At 36.7% G+C, this 21614-nt stretch overlaps 1 protein-coding gene across 1 annotated transcript; it reads right to left on the minus strand.

Moving 5' to 3' along the window:
- Positions 1–344: 344 nt before the first annotated feature.
- Positions 345–20731, minus strand: tbc1d2b (TBC1 domain family, member 2B). Its single transcript, XM_060886349.1, has 13 exons — positions 20231–20731; positions 16858–17008; positions 15965–16118; positions 13155–13327; positions 12802–13013; positions 11706–12053; positions 10656–10766; positions 10258–10454; positions 9077–9571; positions 8566–8683; positions 7120–7305; positions 2913–3034; positions 345–2802 (listed from the first exon to the last, which is right to left on the minus strand). The coding sequence occupies exons 1-13, from the start codon at positions 20573–20575 to the stop codon at positions 2607–2609; spliced, it is 2808 nt and encodes a 935-aa protein (XP_060742332.1). The 5' UTR covers positions 20576–20731; the 3' UTR covers positions 345–2606.
- Between the last annotated feature and the right edge of the window lie 883 nt (positions 20732–21614).

A 21614-nucleotide genomic window follows, 5' to 3' on the forward strand; every position in this document is an offset into this window, starting at 1 on the left:
ACTTTTTTAATGAAGAAAGAAAATACTGCCACCTGCAGGAGAAGGCAGATGCATTGGAATAAAAAGGTCTAACTATAATGATACTGGGAAAATAAGTCATTTAGAGAATTTTGTGGCTAGATATGGAATGGTAATCTCCATATATGCAGCAAGGAAATGACAATTCTGAGAATGAATAACAGGAAGGAACTCTGAGCCTTCTGTATTGTTTCACTGCACTGTTATCCTATATTCAATTTCCTTTTTGGACTGACCTGTAAGGTCTTCTTCCGTTATATGAACTCTGACCAGCAAAAAGTAAGCATGACTGCACATATAAGACACACACTCGTGTGAAACATCAATGCACTTTATGGTAATGAAATTTATTGATCAGGGCACTTGACAAGAAAAACAATGATTACACTATGAAATACTTGATTCATTTAAATGCATTACATGATTTCTAAAAGGTTTCATGTATAGAAGAAGATATGCATTTATGCAAACATAGAGGTGCAATGCATTACTGAGCCATAACAATGGAAGTGAAAATACTAGCTTATTCATTGAAAACAGTGAAATCTATACTAGATAATGTAAAAATATATCTGCTTAAAAAACAAGGTCTACATGATGAAATTCCGTATAGAAAATACATAAATGGTAAAGAAAAACTAGGAATGTTACCATTTTTGGAAAATATGGGTAGTGCAGTGAAAATGTACTTCATGTAAAGTGGAATCCTTATAATGTAGGGAATGTAGATATAAAAAGTCATTTTATCCCTGAAGTACACTATGGAAATTTTTTAGGTCTGCTCAAAATCCAACAAAAATGCCAAAAACATAAATGGCATTCTAAGAGACCAGCTCTCAGTGAAAACATTCCCAGCTTGGAATTAATTTTTCTGAGCTGTAGCAAATCAAATACACAGGATTAAGTACTGATCAGTTTCATGATATTAAAGATAAAACATTTGTGGAGGGGGCAACCTGTAATATAACCTGTGGAAAAACACTGACGCCTATCAAGTATACATGTCACAAATGCAAATCAAATCAAATTTCTTTATAAAAAAACAAACAAACAAGCCAATAACATCAAAAATAAAGCCAGCATTATAAAGGGGCAGTAATACACTTTCACTGTCTATCAGTGAAAATCAGGCACTTAACATGTACCTTGATTTTTAAATGGAATTAATCCCTAAAAACAGACAAGGTGCATGAGGAATGGAATGTGTATCAAATGTTGCACATAATAAAAGATCATCATTATTTAAAAAATGACTAAATACTGTTCCATATGGAAGAAGGTGGTAAACCTCATACCACTCAATCAGTACCAAAATGCAAGCTTCTTGGTCATGTTCCGAACTTATTTTCAGTTCTGACTTTCATTCACAATGCTGTATTAAAATTTAAGGCCACAACTGCCAATTATCTAAAATGAGTCTTGTACTGAAGCTCCACTATGCATTAAAATAATACAGAACACAAGCAGCATGGGATATATGGCTGAAGCCTAAAAATTCAAACTGGTCCAAACCCAGCTGATTGCTAACAAATACATGTCACTCAAGCAGAAAATAAGCAGCTTGGCTCTGACAGACGAAATGATATGCATTGTCCAAGGATTGTTTTCCAGCAGCTAAGTGTCATCACATGACTGTAGACAGGAATTTTCACTGTGCTTTTGCAGATACTTCATGCACACCCACGAGAAAATTCGCTACTTCTCAGGTTCAGCTTCCCTGTTGAGGGAAGTAGTTGAGTATCCATAATTTAAAGTGATTTAAGTGCTTCATAAGGAAATGAAAACAGCAATAGAAGTACCAAGAAAATTTCATGACAATCAAAACCTGAAATATTGAATTTCACAAGCATAATAGGATTAATGGGTGGCATGGTGGCACCTTACAGATCTGGGGTCTGAGGTTCAATCATGAGCTCAAGTTAATGTATGTGTGTGTTCGAATAGTCTCCCCATGTTCCTGTTAGTTTTCTCTGGGGTATAAATCTCACAAAAGCATTTATCTGGCTACTTTTAACTTATATATTTGTCTGTGCTGTACAGCCTATCTAGGGTATATTCCTGTCTCATGCCCCATGTTCCCATGATAGGATCTGAATCTACAGACGTAAATAAAAAGTACTGGAGATGAATGAATGAAAGGACATGATTATCAACAATGCTATTATGAGCATTATATAAGAAGTAAACAACTGACAGTTAACACAATCAATAAATGCAATTGTGAAACATGTAAATTTGACTGTAAAACACTGGTGCATCTGCCCAGAATGTTCAGCATGACATGTGAAAGCTCAAAGTTATCTAAAGTAAAAAACACTCTCACTTAATAATCTATAGACTGTTATCTGTAAGAAAACAATATCAAAAGATCAACCATCGCTGACAGCGTTTGAAAAGGAACAGGATGGAAAGATACTGTTAAACATAATGTGTTGACCACATGTGGACGACAATGCAAGAAAGTCCACAATCCAGATTGCTTTACCATAAATATTTGCCCCAAACACTGCATCTCTAGAAACAAAATGTTTTGTGCAACCGGAAAGACAGAGAGAGGGAAAAAAATATATGATGTCTGGGACATTGATTTAGTTGTCCTCCTCATCATCACTGATAAGCGTGCGTCCGTTTTGGGAGGTCTCTCTCTCACGTAAGAATGTCTGGCGAATGGCTTCCAGCTCCGTGAGCTCCAGTCGAACCTTCTCCAGATGAAAAGTGCGACGGTTTTGGATTTGCCTTAATGGGAATGGGTTCATGTCAACAAAAGCCATGTTCATCAGCTTTCTGCAAGAGATAACAGTATTAGAGTCTTCGTAAATTTAAACATCAAGGATTTATGGATTTGAGCAAAAGAAATGTTTAAAAAGTAAACAATTGAGGTAAAAATAATTCACCTTGCATCTAGAATTGTTCGTGTGAAGTATCGAAGATACTTAAAAATGGCCATGGGGTCCTGCAGCTTCAAAAACTCTTCCTCTTTGCACTTGAAGAGAGCGAGGGCGAAGCGAAAAATGATCTGTAAAAGTAAAGAAAGAAAGTTTAATGCTGAACTTAGGAATCTTTCACATGCCACCCTCATAAGAGTTAACCATTAATGGAAAGCATAATCCCCAACAAACTCTTGAAGGACATCTATTACTATATTTTAGTTGTCAGAAATTTATTGGAAACATTATTGACACATCCCGGGTATCCAGTTTAATCCCGAGCTTAAGTTATTTTTTGCATGTTCTCTGCATGATCAATCCAAAGTAACATCTTCAACTGCTAAGCAGAGGACAAACCTTTCCTTAATATAGATTACCACAAAGTAAACAGAAGTCCCGAAGAGACCAAGATTATACAGTACCAGGAAGCTGAAAACAGGAACAAGAATAAGGAAGCATTTATAACCCAAAACATACCACTACACTTGAAACAACACAGTGGTATTATCATGAAATTCAACACCTGAACCACAGAGATGTTAATGTAGATGACAACGTAGGCACAAATCCCCAAAAAATAATAGGAATTGAAAATGAACTGAGCACTGACATGTTAGCTTGAGAAAATACCTCATGTTTCACTTGATATGGGAGGTAGGTTTTCATTGAAGAGCCTTTGCAGTGATATATAATTAATAGAATGTTAACTAGATTGTATAACATTTTAAACAACAGGCATTTCCACAAAGCAGATTTACAGAAATCCAGATTTATGCTGTATCTCTATTTGTCCATTTATGGTATGCACTAAAAATAGGTCCTATTTTTGAAAAGAAAACATTCTTTTTTTGTTCAGAAAAAGAGCATGCAAATACTGGTACACACTAACACGTCATGTGGCTAAAGAAAATGTCACTTAGTTATGCACACTGTCACTATCAACTCCATGTTGCATTTCAGCATTTCTTTATTCATTATTCCTTATGAGATTCACACTGTATAATGTAATTCACCAATCCCTTGATTTATTTTTCCACATTCCATTCATAACCATTTAAATGGTGCAAAACAATCTCAAAACTCCTCCTCCATCACACAGCGCTGCTACATACTGTTTTCTTGCACATCACATTTACATGCTGCTATAAACTGCTGATGCCGTATGTCTATGTATGTTCACAAAACAATAGCATTCTTATTTTCCCTTGTTTGCAGAACCAAACATACTGTATACTGGTCGGCATTATTTTATGTATCTGTATTGTATTTTCTGTTTGACTGGCTCGTCTGGCACACATGCACTTAATGTGCGTAGGTTAAAGGTAGGGTCTCCGATATTTGAGAAATGCTTCTAAAAACTGCGTTAGGCCATCAAACAAAACAAAAATCAAAACAAACATGTAACCAATGAGCAGAAAGGGGCGGGTCTTGTCAATATGGGCAGAGAGAGTGTTCTGTGCGCATGTGTGCATATTCACAGACTGGAGTTTCCCGGGTCAATAACTCCTGAGCTAAAACGCTGTTACTAGCAAAACACGGTTGTAGCTGCGTCTCTACATTACTACGATAGAAGAGAGGTGTTATTTGTGTAGTAACAGCATTTAGCTCATTAGTTACTGACTCGGGAAACTCGAATCTGTGAATATGCGGCCAACTTCCCGCTCCTTCAGTTCTCTCCAAGCTGATCCTATATTAACACGGGTCCTACTTCTTGCCTTATCGTAAGCCTTTCTTCGCTTTCTTTCTTTGTTTTTATCCTCCATGTCAATGTTAAAACCGCTTTCTGCTAATGTCACACATGCGCACTGAACACTCTCCGCCCATATTGACAAGACACGCCCCTTACTGCTCATTGGCTAGACGTTTGTTTTGATTTTTGTTTAGCTTGTTGTCCCGACTCAGTTTTCTGAAGCATTTCTCGAATATCGGAGACCCTACCTTTAATTTTATTTTCTCGCCCTTCGTTCTGGGTTGTCTTGTGTAGGACTGTGTCTAAGTAGCACCATGGCCCTTGAGGAACGTTGTTTCATTTCTCTATTTAGTGCATCATATAGTCAAAAAGACAATTAAAACCTATTGATTTGACTTGAAGCTGTAGACAAAATTAGCTGAAAAAGTGTCCACAAATCCACTTTCAAAATCTACTCGAAATAGCAGACCATTGGGGTAACTTTGGTCTACTTAACATACACACTAATTCTGATCTCAGAATCTATTTGGGAAGGATAGTAACTGAATTAAGAAGCACGGTTAGATTCCTATTAAGTGTGACAGAATGCGTGTGGCAAAGAAAATCTCAAAGAACAAGAGGAAAAACATTCAGAAGAATGAGTGCCGAGTGACATAAGATAGATCACTGCAGTGTACAGGTGTAGAAGTTGTCAAATATAACAATAAAGTGTTTCATACTGTAAATAAGATGAATACATTCTGCCTTTATGTTAACCGCATCTGAACTATCGTGTAGATTAACTTCAGAAGAACACATCGTTCTTGTTAATTCCACTTTACTCTGGAATTTTTGCTACTAATTATACACTATCATGCGGGCTTATTTACTGAGGCTTTCTATTTGTAATTGTTTTGTTTTCAGTTACGGTGTACAAATTCTTTGGTAGCATCAGTCAACACTAACTTTGTTTTATCAGAACTATGATCATCTGTAACATGAGTCAACTGGCATAGTTAAAGTGGAAGGAATATGCCCAATTTTAATGATCAGATATGTGTAAGAGATGATAAACAGATTAACTGATTAAGTTTTAGAAGTGGGGAAAATATCATTAATGTGCCTCAAATGGGATCATTAGCAATAATGTTTCTCATCTGAAGGTGGTGTGTTTATATGTTAGACATATGTAAGAGCAGAGAAATAATGAACTGAACAAGTAAAAACCATCATTGAATGTTAATATTTCAAGCCTTACGTAAGTGCATATCTGCCATACCACACAGGTATGAAACCTTTACATTTACATTTCTGACATTTGACAGACACTCACAGGCCAGAGTGACTTACATTTATTACTATTTTAAATTAATAATTTCAATTTCAATTTATACAACTGAGCAACTGAGGGTTAAAGGCCTTGCTTAGAGGCCCAGCAGTGGCAGATTGGCCACTAATCATGACCTTCCGATCAGTAGTCCAACACCTTAACCACTAGACTATTATTTCCCACAAACAGGTGTAAACATAAATCAAGACAATAAAACAAGAAAGTGTAATCAGATGACCAAAGCCTATATCCCATTACATTTATTCCTACTTTGTGCAAACTTCCAGAGAAATGTTGTGTTCATTTTAGTGCACCTTATTAAACAGCCTCATGTATCCGCTGTCAGACATCTGTTCTTTGACATCAACTCATTTTAAACCACTTGCTTTTTAAGTATAATACTCTGTTAGAAAAGTGTCGACAAAAAACTATTTTTTATATTTTTCATCTTAATTGGCGACTTCATAGTACATAGAACACAGATATATCTAAAATCTAATGTACACACACACACACACCACCCACCCACACCAACTGGTACACTGGGTGTGACATTAGGAGAAAGTTACTGGTATGATATCCATACTTTTTTATATTTTAAATATTAATATGGTTAAATTTAGTTAGAAATGTATCTTAAGTCTTCTTTTATTATTACATTTCCATTTGTTTTGGTGTCCTCATATGACAGTAAACACTAACATGAACGGAGACACACTTTAAAAAATTTTTTATTATGCCAGTTTTGCGATCAAAATGCTTTAGTTGTGCTATCCATTTTATCTATATACCAATGTTATTGTGAAAAGGTATAAATTGTTTCCCTAGCAGGGGGCTCAAATCCCTCACCTTTCACATTGCCCTGCTCACAAGCAGCTAAACACTGTCATGATACTTGATTTAGTGATAAAACACACAGACTAATTTTATAACAGGCTTGTGGCAATAAAATTATTTATTTGTTTATAATGACTGAAAATGTCTGATACATCTGCCGGCTGAATGATGTGTGTAAATTGTTAGGTGCTTGTCTAATCACAGACCATGCCTTACATACTCTAGTTAGTATCTATAATGTAATAGCAGAATTTTAATGTCATATGCCAAACATGCACAATTCTTTACTTTGTCAGTGCTACACTTAGGTCTAAATATGTTCAGATCGTCATTCTTACCTTGGGTCCTTCGTAAAAAAAAGCATCCCATATTTTGAAGAGGATGTCACCAACCACACTGTCCACAAACACCACCAGGAACCAGTTAAAGGTGATTAGGGAGAAGTCCACTTTATACTGCTCAAAATGTGCATGAAGTCTCGGCAGCTTCTCACTCATCAGGTCCTTAAACACACGCTGGTCCACCTGTAGACCAGAAAAATATACTGCTTGAAATGCTGGCCACCATACATTTAGCATATTCCCTACATTAGCACTAAAAACAAAGTCACATACAGTATCAGACTGGACAACAATGTCATGGAATAAGGATGTATTTTGCCGAAAAAAAAACCCATTTTATTCAGAAAATGTTTACAGGAATGCTAAATCTCCCTCCCACTAAAAAAAACTAAACTTGATATCTGAGGGGTTAACTCATTTGAAACACTTTATTATTGAGGCTACACAAATATCGTATACAAAATCATATACAAAAAAGAATTGCTCATTCAGAGCACAAAGTGCTTTTGGACTGACCATTTCTTTTGTAAATGAGAAAGCAAAACATAAAGGAAGAATGAGTAATGATTTCTGTGACTCATCTGCAATTTCCTGTCTTTATCGGTTTGCATTCTCGTTACTTAATTGTCTTTTACATCTTTCCTCACTATCACAGCATTAAATTCATGTCATTTCTTAAATGGGCATGATGGTCAGATAATAAGAGGCATGGAGTGAAGGAAGGAGCCTTTCTGAGAAATTAGGAATATGTAGTTTATGAATACCTGCCTTCTTTCTACGAATCTCTTGGGGAACAAAAATATTATGAAACTATATTTTATGAAACAATAATCCAAGATGCTGATAAGCAGCATTGCATTTTTCAGCACTGTTATACTGTTTACTGTAAGTCACACTGTAGCAAATGATTGGTTTCTGGCCAAATCAACTGGTGGTGAAGTTCCCTCAAAAAACAGCATTACACAGACACATTACTTCATAAGCCATGCTAATACCATGACTTAAAAAAAGGAAATATATATTACCACTGTGGATCATATTTCACATTTTTAATTAAGTACTGAATTTTTAAATCTTCTTTTATACTCTGGATTACATTGCATCATCACATTTCCTGGCCTTAGTTATGATGCACAGCGATGACTCACTGTTTTCCCCCAGACTGAATCCTAACACACCAATCTAGGTATGAAAAATCAGGTTATCTAGAGCTCTGTATCAAGTTCAAGTTCAAGCTCACTGTACTCCACGACTACATTACATACTGCAAAAACATCCAGAATCATGGGAATTACAAAAAAACACCTACAGAACTAATGAATCATAGTCATTTAAAAGTCACATGCAGTAGACTGTTACCGTGTTCTACTCCAGGCAGTATTTCTGAGATTCTTCTCAGTCAAAATAAGAAACAAGATGACCAACAGTAGCTTTTAATAGTACCTGTGAGCCGAGTAGCGTCTTGGTGTAATAGTCTCGTGGCATGAAAACTTCCACAATGGTGATTAAACACCAGAAAGCCTCCTCTTGCTCCAGATAGAGAAGAGCTATGGCTGCTAGCCTGAAAGGGTGTAAGAGCAGAAGGGAAACAAATCATGCAAAAACAGTTTAAAATTATTGTAGCCACTTGTGGAGCATTTACTACATCACTATTTGCATTAATTCAACAATATATAAAAATAGCAGCTTAAAAATCAAAATATGTGTTTATTTTTACTATAACTTATTATTCAATTTATTTTGCTTATACTATGATACCCTCCTACATAATACACACATTATTTCATATTTTGTATTATTATACTCATTATTTGCTAACTGAATAGCTTTTTGTTTGTGATGCCTTAACATTTACTTTAGGCTACATTACCAGTATATAAAAGGTGCTATTTACCTTATGACATTATCATCATTATTATAACTATTTTAGAGAAAAGCAGTCTTGTTTGCTTACCTGTTAAGTCCCTGACAGTAGCCGATGTCAGGGTTCCTCCAGGAGAAAGCCAGCAGCACATTTCTGAGTTTCTGGATGCCATCAGCTGAAGGTGAGGCGTAGTGCTTGTTATTGGGCAGTGTACGCAGCAGGTCCAGTTCAATCTGTTTAGAAGCTGGGTTAGGTTTTTCCCTCGCTGTGCACAACAGACTCTCATAGTAGTCTGGCTTCTGGCACTCACGGATCTTCTTCACGTGGAAATTAACACACCAGCTCCAGACTTTGGAGCGATGCACATGAGGCACACCACTGCGGATTAAGGCTTTCAGCTCTGGAGAGCGCACCATTTCCCTATTCATGACACTAGCCAGGTAGTTTTCCCACTTCACCCCAATAGACACTTCTTGGTCTGTCAGAGAGAAACACCTGAGCTCTAGAGCTCTAGCTTTGGCTACCAGCTTCTCTTCCTCATCCTCCTCCTCCGGGACAGTTTTGAAGCCATACACATCATACTCACTGGGAATGAGAAAGCAATTACATCATCAGAACATTTATTTAATTTAAATTGAATTACACATTGCAAATGTGTACCTAGATACATGTTACAAGAATTACAGTTCTCTGAATAAGTTAGCGAGTGACTGCTGTGCATGCTTGGTGCATTTTCCCCATTTAATTTCAGCACTACACCGTGTCTTAAATTTGGAAAGTAAACATCTTTTTTCACTTCGTACTAAAACAGCTGACTTTAAATTAGCTTTTTTATATAATGTAATCATTTTTAAGGCAACATTTGTAAGCCTATTTAATTTCATCTTGTATAATGTTTTGTAGTTTTAGTTGAATAAATAGCAAATTTGCAAACTGTGTGCCTTCAAGGCTGTGAGATACAAGGCTTAATTTATACTTCGGGGTGAAAATTGAGTAGAACTTACAATAAGAATATAAAAACAGCAGTTTATTTTTATAGTGCCTGGAAAAGTTCTTGTTCCTCTACCACACAGTCATACAGCTATTACAGGAACAGTCTATTACTGCTGTTTTGGCTACTAGTTGAACAGCCAAGCAAAAAGACCTGACTTTGGTGTTTTTATTTGTTCTCATAATGGTGTATTTCACTGTGAAGCATGAACAGAAACTAAAATTAGCAACTACAATCAGAAACAGAATGCTGATGTTTGAGCAACAATTAGTTGTTCTACCTGACAGGATGGGGCTTGAGAATCGTGTGCTCCTGCTGGTCAGAACTCTCCACCTGCAGAGCATCCTCCAGCAGCCTAGATATGAGATCTACGCTTGGGCTTTGCTCGGATGAGGAGCACACCGGAGTCTTTACCTCTTGCAGGAGCACCAGGTACTTACTCTCCACCTGGCACAGCTTGGCTTCCAGAGCACTGTACTGCATTCAGACCAAGGCAAATATTCAGATTAAAGAGGGCAAAGATGTAGATAGTAAGACAAAATGAATATACAGATGCTTCCACTTTAAGTGGGAAGTGATACAATACTGAATCAACAAAAAGGTGAACTAGAGTCTAAAATATGCAAAAGAAATCAAGGTTTTCCTGTACTGGTAAAAATAATACACACATGCAATTACCTTCGCCTCCAGGACCTTCTCCCTAGTTTCAGCATTCCTTCGTAACACTGTCAATTCAAGGATTTCTTTGTTCAGGAAATTATTCTGGGATTTGTAGCCTTGAAGGCTGTCCTGAAACACCAGAACAACCAGGAATGTTTATGAAGTGAACATTCTACAGATCTACTTGCCACTGGTTCTAGTAAAACTGGTCAAAATTAAAATAACATGGGATGAACCTTTCAGGATCACAAAATCATTTAACCAGGCTATTCATTATTGATGTAGATTATTAAACTATTTAAAACAATTATTGAAGATTTATTGTTAAAATGCCTTTATGAATACCTTCCAATAGATGGACAATTGGTAAAAAATTAAAGATAAATCCAACATCAAGTGTCTTCATATTTAATACTTATACTGTCTATATTGTATCACATTGTCTGTATTGTCTTGTCCTGTATAGAATAGTGTTAATTATATCTGTACGTTTGAGAGTCACAAACATCTGGAATTAAAATTCCTTGAGTGTGTCAACACACTTGGCCAATAAACCTAATTCTGATTAATAAGTTGCTGGGCCAGTGGCAGTCAAATTTTGCCCAATCAGCTTAAATGCACATTGAAACAGATTTTACTAATCTCTGAAATGTTGCTGGTTTGAAGAACACCATTCTTTCAAAAGATATTCCCTGAACTGAAGTTTTGGTCATGGTAATGAAGAGTCAAAGTTTACCACCGGTGTTTAAACAAATTGAAATCTAATGATGGACATTCATAACATATAACTCACACAATGTTCCTACTCATCAAAAAAAGAAAACCCAAGTTTTGGGCACTCTGTCATTTTTATATTTCTGTTCCAATGAGTGCAAAATATTGTCCAATATCTACTAAATGAAATGCTGTCTAATGAAATAGTTAGTTCAAATCTGTATATACTGAATATAAAATTCTATCACAGCATACTTCATTTATGCACCGATTTAATAGTAGCATACATTTTGCAGCATCTATACAACACTCTTCGAACAGTAACTTAACCTCAATGTTAACAAGTCTGCTTACCTTCAGTTGCTGGAGCTCTTGCAGGTCCCGTGCTGAAGGAGAGGTGCACTCAACGGCCTCGGTACTCCCTTCCTGGCTCTGCTGTGACAGCTTCATGATGACCTCATCTTTGGCCTGGATGGTTTCCATCAGCATGCCTAACTGATCATTAATCTCTCCCACTTTGATCTTTAGCCCCTTCAGCTCCTGCTGCAAGCTCTCTTTCTCCAGTGCCAGTCTCTCCATGTGACCACACAGAGCCTGGATCTGGCCATCTCGCTCAGATAATGCCCCAGCCATGTCCATCTCTCCTGACCAGCGCTCACATTGAGCAGTCCTCAGAGTCTGCTGGAGGAGACGCACTAGTTCCTAATGGAAGAGATCAGACTTAATCAGACTATTTGCTCTGGCTATAGGCTCAGAGTGCGCCATGACATAGTCCACTCACACTGAATGAGCTAATAGGAGCAACACAGTGACTTCTCTGTGCTTGATCAAGGTCTTCTGAAGCCAAAGTTCATGAGAATAAACCTTAATTTGTTGCAGATGTGCTGACCAATTCAATTACCACTGTCTTCTCTAGTGGTCTCTGTGTACAATCTGTGCTGACTAAGAAAGAAAAACACTTAAACTAGAAGGGTCATCTATAAACCTCTACTGACAAACTGGCTAACAGAAGCTGAAAGAATAGGGGTGATGTTGAGACTCTATGTTTTATTAAGGAATACATACAGAACCAATTATAATGAAATGCAAAAATGACAAAAAGTAAGTGATAAAAGTATTTAAAAAAATTGATTAATCTCTTTTTGTATCTAAACCTTGGTGCATTAAATACAATCTAAATAAAATAAACAACCATCTCTAGGTCTATTTGAACCCCACGTTACATAATTTCTCAGCATACTACAGACATATCGGTCACATTCATTTGCATCAAAATCTTTTCAGACACTATTAAACAAGGGATTATCACCAGTGAGTTGCACATTACATGAACTGGAATTTGAACTGGACTTTGCACAGACACACACAGTCACACAGACACACACAGTCACACACAGTTGCAGAGACAAACACCACAGGAATTCCCCATTCCTCTGTCTCCCTCCCATACCTTCTGACTACTGAGCTCATCTTGTAGGTGGTTCTGCTCTTCCTGCATGCGCCTCAACTCCTCCTCTTGGCTGTGCAGACGCAGTTGCAGCTCCTCTACTTTACTGCCATTAAACTCCACCGGTGACGTCTCTGCATTGTGGCCCGATTTAACCAAGTTCTTCTGAAACGGACGCTTCCGGAATTCAAACGGGAACGCTGAGCCGATGGAGTCTGGGCCAAGAAACAAAACCTTAAAGGCTTGCTTATGTTCATTCAAAAATAAAAATAAAAACTTGTAAGACGTAAAAATATGCAAGAAGTATTGTTTTAGTTTATCACAAGCAACACCAAAAGAGGAAGACAGTCTCTCACGTCTGTGTAGGTGTGAAGGGCTTTCACGGCGCTGACTCTCAGCTGGAGGTTTAGGTTCTGGAGTGTCCTTAGTCGGGGGATCCACCATCTCCCACTCCTCATTGGTGGGTGTATAAAACACACTGTGTCTGTTCTCTCCTCCTCGGTTGGGCCGCAAGTGAGACATACTGTGCCTGAGGTAATGTTTGTGTGTGTATATGTGAGTGTGTGTGTGTGTGTGTGTGAGAGAGAGAGAGAGAAGATGACCGAAATTAATTGTTGTGGTTAATGCAACAACTCAGGGTGATGCGCACACCAAAAATACACTGGCTTTAAAAATGAGCATAAATATATATAAAACTTTGAAATAGTAATTTTATTACTTTTTACCCTGATACTTTGTTAGCACATTTACATTGTATGTTGATACATATTACACTATATATTGTGATAAAAACAATTTGATATTATTTCTCATATCTGCTAGGCCTAATGCCAGGTAATTAATTCAGAAATACATTTTGCAACTCACTGGTGCTCTCTACACTAGCAGTAAATAAGGTTTAGCACTGAGAACATGTAGATACAAATGACATCAAATATGAAACATTATTTCTGTCATCATGTGTGCAAAGGTTTGCATAAACAAAAGCTGGGTTGTACAGATCCCCCTCACCAGTCACACAGCTTACTGAAGATAACTACAAAGTTTCACTACAGTATGTTTCAGTGTTAATCAGAGAAGATTTAAAACAGATACATCCTAAATATATATTAACATATCGCCGCTGTCGGGCGGAAACCTTGTATGTCCAAACTTTGTCAATTTCATATTTTTTCACATATCGATGATATTGGTCAGTCCCCACGTGGGTCTGTTATTTTTACAAGTTGTTAACCAATCTAAAGTCTTGAAAATAGCTTGAGCGCAAATCTCTTAACTCCATTGGACACTTCAACTGTCTGAGAAATCTCGTAACTCCACCTCTTCTTCACTCCGCGGGAGAGAGTGTAAAGAGAGAGGAAGCAACAGTGGTGGAGGATACAGTGGTGCAGGATATAGTGCATAATATAATATTTGCATAATATTATATTTGAATTAAATTGAATGTTTTGGATACCACTATTAAATTAATGTTTTTATTATTTTACTGACTTTAAGTCAGCCTACTTATAGACAATGCCTCTCTTGGCACTGTGCATGTAAAACACTGTTTTTTGGACACTAACAAGTGAAAATAGTTAGGTTAGATACATTTGAGTAGGCCTGTTTTGTTAAAAATCGATAGCTGTAATGCTTCTGTGCAAAAAGAAACCCGTGAGCCACGAAGGTAAGTTTGCGAGCAGATTAGACTAATTTCCACCTATTAGACAGCCTAGTCAGCTTATCGTGTTTTGTATTGCATCACTTATAGCTCTTAAACCTTTAAAATAGAGTTTAGGAAGATGTATGTAACTACAGTCATTAGCTTTGTTAACTATTGAAGCCTTGTCTTTTGTCAAAAGGCTCAACGTGACCGCAGACTTTATTGAACACTACTGGAAGCAGCGACGTCTGTGTCCGTACCGTTCTTATCAATGACAGCATAATCTCGTATCTCCCTGCTCCCAAGTCATAAAGCTTGTATCTCCGATAAAAAATTGACTTTGGGAAAATGTTGTGTTAATGTTGGTACACAACAGTATATGATAGCAATATAAGGTATAATAACAACATTAACGATACAATGTTTAATAACTCAAAAAAATACGGCGTTTTTTTAATTTCCTGAAAAATAATGGTTTTGTATATACGAGGATTCCGCCCGACAGCAATGATATATGACAATGTAATAAAAACGAAACAATCATGTTAGCAGGATAAAACATGTGGTTAGCGTTAATATGGTCTCTCTTCTAATCTCTCTTTGAGCCAAAAAGAAAAGTCAGTATACATGCACAAATGTACACAATATACACAAATCTTCCAAATCTCTTTCTGTCTGCAAATAACTCAAACCTTTCTTGTTCTGTCAATTATAAACACTTAACCATACATACAGATAGGAGTGGGAAGGTTTGAAAAATTCAGGGCATAATTGCTAGCTGACTAATATGTCAGTCATCCAACATTTCAGGCCTTACAGTAACTTTAGGTGTGTGAATCTTAATCACTCCCCTTACATTTAAATCATGTTTTAAAATTGTATGATATTCAGTCCTAAACATTCAACAAATTTGTACTTTCGCTTTTCTGTCACACATCAATCTCAAAACTGGGCAAATGTTTGCATCTGTGGAAAACAAACTGTGATGATACAAAGACATGTATAGATATTTACATTTATAGATACAAAAAGACATAACTAGAAAAACACAACAGTTAAGTGACTTTAAAAATCTTTATAAAGAATTTACTGGTGGGACCAAACTAATAATGAAAATGCTGTATAAATAAAGGTGAAGGAGGTTTATAACACTGACAAATGACCAAAGACTACACCTTATTAGTTACACCTATACTACAACCGGTACAGCCCAATATCATAGTATCTACTAAGCTTGCATTTTAAATAGAACTCTGCATGGGTAAGACATGAATTAAGTTACATGCTTTTTTATTCTTCTGTGTTTGCAGAAGTGCAGATTTCTCTAAATTTTACTGATATTCCTGTTGTTCATCATATCATCAGCAACACAATGTACCCATAAATGTCTTGTGTAAATTTCAAAAGTTTAATCTATGACAATTACCTTTAGGAAACAAATATACTATACTATATATACTATATATATATATAAATATACTATATACTAATACACTTTACTTTCTCTATCCCACAGGTTCTCACCTCAGTTCAGTGCCCCACTGTCGAAAAGAAAAATTATGTGTTGTTGGGTTCCTTGCCATTTGGAGGCCAACCAAGCAGTTAGCATCAGCCTCCTCTGTGAAATCATTGCGTGCACTCTCCATAGTTTCATTGGGTAGCTCAGGGGACAGTGTATCTGAAACACAATGCACATAACTAGGATTCCTGAAAAAATAAGGCTTAACTTTCACTGCAACCCACTGACTACATGACCACTCTCAATTGCTTAACGTACAGTCCTTGTAGCACATAAAAGCTGGTTACTAATGCCAACATTGTTTAACAGGTGTGTGGCTGAGTAAACAATGATAAGCAATGGCTGCACTACCTCAAAACCTCTACAAGAAATATAAAACAGAATAATAAAAAACAGGCAACACAAGAGGTTACTGATAACCAAAAGTTTCTTGCAAAAGTCTATACTGTCATCTTGACTAATAATAACACTATGTATACAGATTCTACGAATTCATTTACAGCACTATTTCATCATATGTTCACATGGAGTTCAACCCTGCTGTGTATTCGTATAAACTTCCTTCACAATAACTACTTCGAAAGAAAGTGCAAGAGACAGAGAGAGACAGAGAGAGAGAGACAGAGAGAGATCTAGTTTGTTAAACATTAAGCCACTTAATGTAAGCACATAAGTATTTGAGTCACTTCTTGTTCTGATGAGATCCAGTACAGCAATATTGAACCAAGCAAAAACTTGAGACTTTCCCACATGCTGCAACAGCACATCCTGGCAGTGAGGAGCACTGTTTTGTAACACCAGAAAAACTGGAGCAATTCCATGTGTTGTCATAGAGAGTATGTGTGTATGGGTTATTTATGGCGGGTCTACATACGGCCTGCACTGATCAGGCCCTTACCAGCATCTTTGGCCACTAGGCCTTTGTGAGGAAAGGGCATGGTGGAGGAGCACATGCTGTCTCGGTTGCCACATCCTCGCATGTTACTGAACTCCCATCGTTTTTGCTGAAGCTGCTGAAGCCAGTATTGCATCACCTGCCTGCTGGGTGCCTGCACAGATAAAGAGACATTTGCAAGGACTGAACGGACATCATCACAAGCAGAACTTGCAGGATAACAGCTGAAATGAATGAAAACTGGCTATTCTTAATTGCCCCTAGATGTGAAGGAGTGTCTTGCCTTGTACAAAGTATTCTCAGTATAGGTTCTGGATACTTTGCAAGCCTGACCAGGATATAGTAGCTACTGGAGATGAATAAAATAAGAAATTAATGATCAACCACAATTATTCAGCTAAACGGGACATAATGCACCTTTTATAATGTAAATTCCTAACCTTTACTTCTTAACCCAAAAATCCTTTAATGTACTTAAAATCCAGGGGCTCTTGGAAATGCTTAATATTTATATTAAATACATAGTAATTAGCTCTATTATTTATTATGCATTTAATTAGCTCTAAATACATAATAATTTACTAAATAATAGTTACATTTTAAATGGGAGGCTTGTGATTCCAATTTCAATTACAACAGACAATTAATTGCAATTTTTTTAAAATTGTATAGGAAATAGGAATCTCATGTAATATGATCATTTGTGTGTATTCTACAATGCTATAGAACTGGACCCAACATTCAGATGTTGTTAAGAGTTTTGTCTTGTAAACTTCCTCCCAAGAAAAGTGTTTTTGTACAAACAGACTGTAGAAGCCCGATGAATTTGTTCTTTCCTTTTTACACAGATGTTATCTAATATAGAAGTACAGATGGAACTGGCCTCTGGTGTGTCTGCTTTAGGAGGAACACAGACAGGGGTGAGCATGACTGAGCCTGAACATAACAGTCTCAGTTTCAGTCTCAGTTCTAGTTTACAAAGTTTTTAGATGTGAATGTGAGATGTACGTGTACTCTGCTAAGTTAACCTAAAAAAAAATGCACAAAACTAACTCCATAATATTCAGTTTAAAGTTGGTCACATCTTACAAAAACCCAAACTCTCATTAATAGATAAAAAAAAAGTATGTACAATATTAAACAAGCAAACAAGTGACTTATATTAGAGTAAATAAAGATGTCAAAGATTTGACTGATTAAACAGTACTAAACTGCACTTTTATATTGTAAAAAAAAAAAAACAACAAAAAACATTGAATTCAAAAGAACAGGGTTTTTACCTAATTTATTAAACCTCCATTATTTGTAATTAGACAGTCTGTAAATTTTCTTCGACTGTTCTCTACTGTATCTATATGTGCTTTAGAGCCTTCTCTATGACTTACATGCATGTTTTTGGGAGGTGAGAGGAAACTGGAGATCCTGAAACCCATGTAGAGAAAGACCAGGAAACTCACAAAGACCACAATGAATTTGATGGAGTTTAAATTTAAAAACTTTAAACACTATTCAAAGCTGATGTTCAAGTCAAGTCAAGAAGCTTTTATTGTCATTTCAACCATACTGTATATTGCTGTTGCAGTACATAGTGAAATGAGACAACGTTTCTCCAGGATCAGGGTGCTACATAAAACAAAGACAGGGCTAAGGACATGTAAGTAGTCTTTGCCACATAAAGTGCAACTGTGCAACCTGGTGCAAACATTGCAGGACAAGACAAACAAGACAGACAAGACAGTGCAGACACAAAGTTACAAGACAATACAAAAAGTAGAAAAATATTTAATACACAAAAGACAATAAACAGTAACAGAAACAGCGCCGACCGACCAGTGTATTTACTGTATGTGAATACTGAATGTTCGAACAATATTTCGTGCAGTAACATTAGAATGAATACAGTTTCTTAGCAGCAGGTCCTTGGGATAATATATAGAATTGTGCAAAAAACAGCAAATGACTGAAATATTGTATAGTATGTGTGAAATGGCTGAGATATTGTACCATATGTGCAAAAACGGCTGAAATGTTGGTCAGTTTGTGCAAAAACAGCAGAAAAGTGTGCAAAACAGCATGTAAACAGTTTGATGGATTGTAAGCAGCATGTAAACAGTATGATGTGTCAGTGTGTGTGTTTTGTGAGGGTTTATGCAGTCCATACAGATGATGTGTGTGTATGTTGTGCTCAGTACAGTTCAGTTCAGTTATTGAGAAGTCTGATGGCTTGTGAGAAGAAACTATTAAACAGTCTGGTCGTGAGGTTTTACATAGTTGGACCCCTTCTATCAAAAAACTCTGTCTAAATTGTTTATTAGAACAAGTACTATGGCTGAAAGTCTAATGCGTTTTTTAAACATTTGTGTGGCAAATCAAAGATGTTTCTTTGTAGCCTTGTAAGGAGAAGCCATCTGATGGGGTGACTAAGAGATTCCTGAAATGTGCTCAGTCTGCTAGAATTTATATGAACTCTTTTAGTGTGTCTAGACCTGCACAACCTCTTCAGATGTATTTAGTCATCTAATTTGTAATTAGGTAAAAGTATGAAACTAAAGCAGTCATAGTACTGTATATACAGCAGAGTGCCAAAGATTAACCTTAGGACCAAGAAAATGTCATTTATTACAACAAGGAATTTAGTGTGTTAGGTTTCACAGTTGTTATGGCATTTTCACAGCAGACATTATATAAATATTATATGTTAATATTAAATGTTATATAAATATTCTTTAAGAACTTTTAGGACCACCCTTCGGTCCATTTTTTGGAAAAATCTACACTGATTTTCCTTATTTTCAAAATTGAAAAATCCACTTTAGACCCAATGATAATAGCTGAAACTTGTCAGTTGTCAAGTTATTTTCCCTCTTGCTTATTACTTCACTAAATTCTGTGTTATTTTGTTAAACAAGTAGCGATGCTGGTACACAATTGTTTCAGCAGCACAAGGAGCTCGGCCTGGGATTTGTTTGCTAGTAACTGGTCAGACCCATTTGGATTTTTGGGAATCTCCATTTTTGTTTGTGTATGTGTTGGTGAAAACTGTTGAATGTTGTTTTCTAAATAAAGTGAAAAACTAAGTGGCACACTGTCAGGTTTTCTCATGTGGACTGAACTCAACCTTATACGTGTACTTGTACTTGTACGTGTGTTTATGTTTATGTTTATGTTTATAGAGGGTGGGAGGGGAGTTCTACCTGATGTAAGACAAAGGAAAACCTGGTACATGGCATAATGATTGTATTAATGCGTATTTGTGCTCAACAGGCCAACTTGACAACGCCTAATTTGGAGATGTAGCTCATTTAAAGACCAGTGGAAGCTCTCAGAAGGCTAACATGCACACAGCTAACGGGCTTTGGTTTGTTATGAAGTTTACCTTGAGGAGGAACTCTTTTCCAGCGGTGCGGATCTCAAACTGCCCTTCTTCTCCTTCCACTTCGTAGGTAAAAGAAGCGTCGGCGATTTCAATGTAGCCAAGAGGAAGAGCGTCCTGAGGGGTCTTAAAGTAATACAAGTAACACTTCCTCGGGTCGTAGACGAACCAGCGCGTTTTGAATCCCTTCAGAGGCCCCTTGCTTACCAGTTTGTTCAGGTAGCCGCACAGTTTGGGCGCGTGATCCTTCGCGGCATCGCACTCGGCCACGTCTACAGACTTGGTCGGGAAAAAGCGCGAACTCCTCGCCGGAGTCGCGTCGGCGGTGTCATCCTCCTCCTCGCGCATCTTTCTCCAATCTTTTCACTTCGGCGGATGCACGGTGGTGTTTTCATCCACATGACTCGTCGTCCATTCTTGTGGTGCGGCAAAGACTTGCGGGAATTGTAGTGCGGAAGAAGGACAGGGCAAAAGCGCACACTAACTTACTACATACTGTAGTAGGCGTACTAGTTTACCCAAAAACTACTTGGTACGGTAGTGCGCGTTGGGTTTTTACGCATGCGTAATACCGGGGAGGTGGTTGAGCGTGTGGGCTACTGACAGGTTCTAAAAACAAATCCAAACATTACCAAGCTACTTATTCAATTAGATCATTATCAGCTGTGTAGTTGTATCGATATGCGTAAAAGATTCTGTCTAATGAGCAAAATGTAAACGGAAGAGATTTGACCTGCCTAATATTCTACATAATACGGGTATTATTAGATACATAATATGGGTATATAACATATAACCCAAGTGCTATAAAACTAGAATGTATTTTTAATCACCTTAAATGCATGACGTTTTATTTCAGTTTTATTACATGTTTACTGTTAAACGTGTATTTGATAAAAAGGGAAAGTAGTAATAAAATAATAATAACAATAATAATAAAAACAGCCATTGTGTACCAGTAGGGGGAGCAAAAGAGCTGTGTAACATCAGGCCAAGATTGTTTAAAACGGACATGGCCAGCTATTTATTTTTTGTTTTGTTTTGTTTTTATTTAATATAATAATAATAATAATAATAATAATAATAATAATAATAATAATAATAATAATGTTGCTGCTGTTATTGCAGTATTAAAGTAACATTAAAGCACCACAAATATTAACATTAAAATTAACATTTAAATATTTCCACATTTTTGTAAACTGTCTAAAGAAATTGCAATGGTAATATTAACAAAGGAAAAACAGCCATGATACAATGTAATGGTACAAGTGCTATTTTGTATATTTTATTACTCTTAAAAAAATAGGAATTCATGAGCCTTGATAAGCCCCTCATTCCAAAGAGAACCTTCACAAGCCTCTGAGCTATATCATTAAAATGCAAT

This window comes from Tachysurus vachellii, chromosome 14 (assembly GCF_030014155.1).
Source record: "Tachysurus vachellii isolate PV-2020 chromosome 14, HZAU_Pvac_v1, whole genome shotgun sequence".
Taxonomy (NCBI): Eukaryota; Metazoa; Chordata; class Actinopteri; order Siluriformes; family Bagridae; genus Tachysurus; species Tachysurus vachellii.

Bases quoted from the DNA above. Each gene is read 5' to 3' on its own strand.
- tbc1d2b (XM_060886349.1), bottom strand. From the start codon at position 20,575: ATGCGCGAGGAGGAGGATGACACCGCCGACGCGACTCCGGCGAGGAGT. The intron at 16,119-16,857 runs GTAAGGGCCTGA...ATTGTGTTTCAG, and splicing joins CCTAGTGGCCAAAGATGCTG to ATACACTGTCCCCTGAGCTA. The intron at 2,803-2,912 runs GTGAATTATTTT...TATCTCTTGCAG, and splicing joins CGAACAATTCTAGATGCAAG to AAAGCTGATGAACATGGCTT.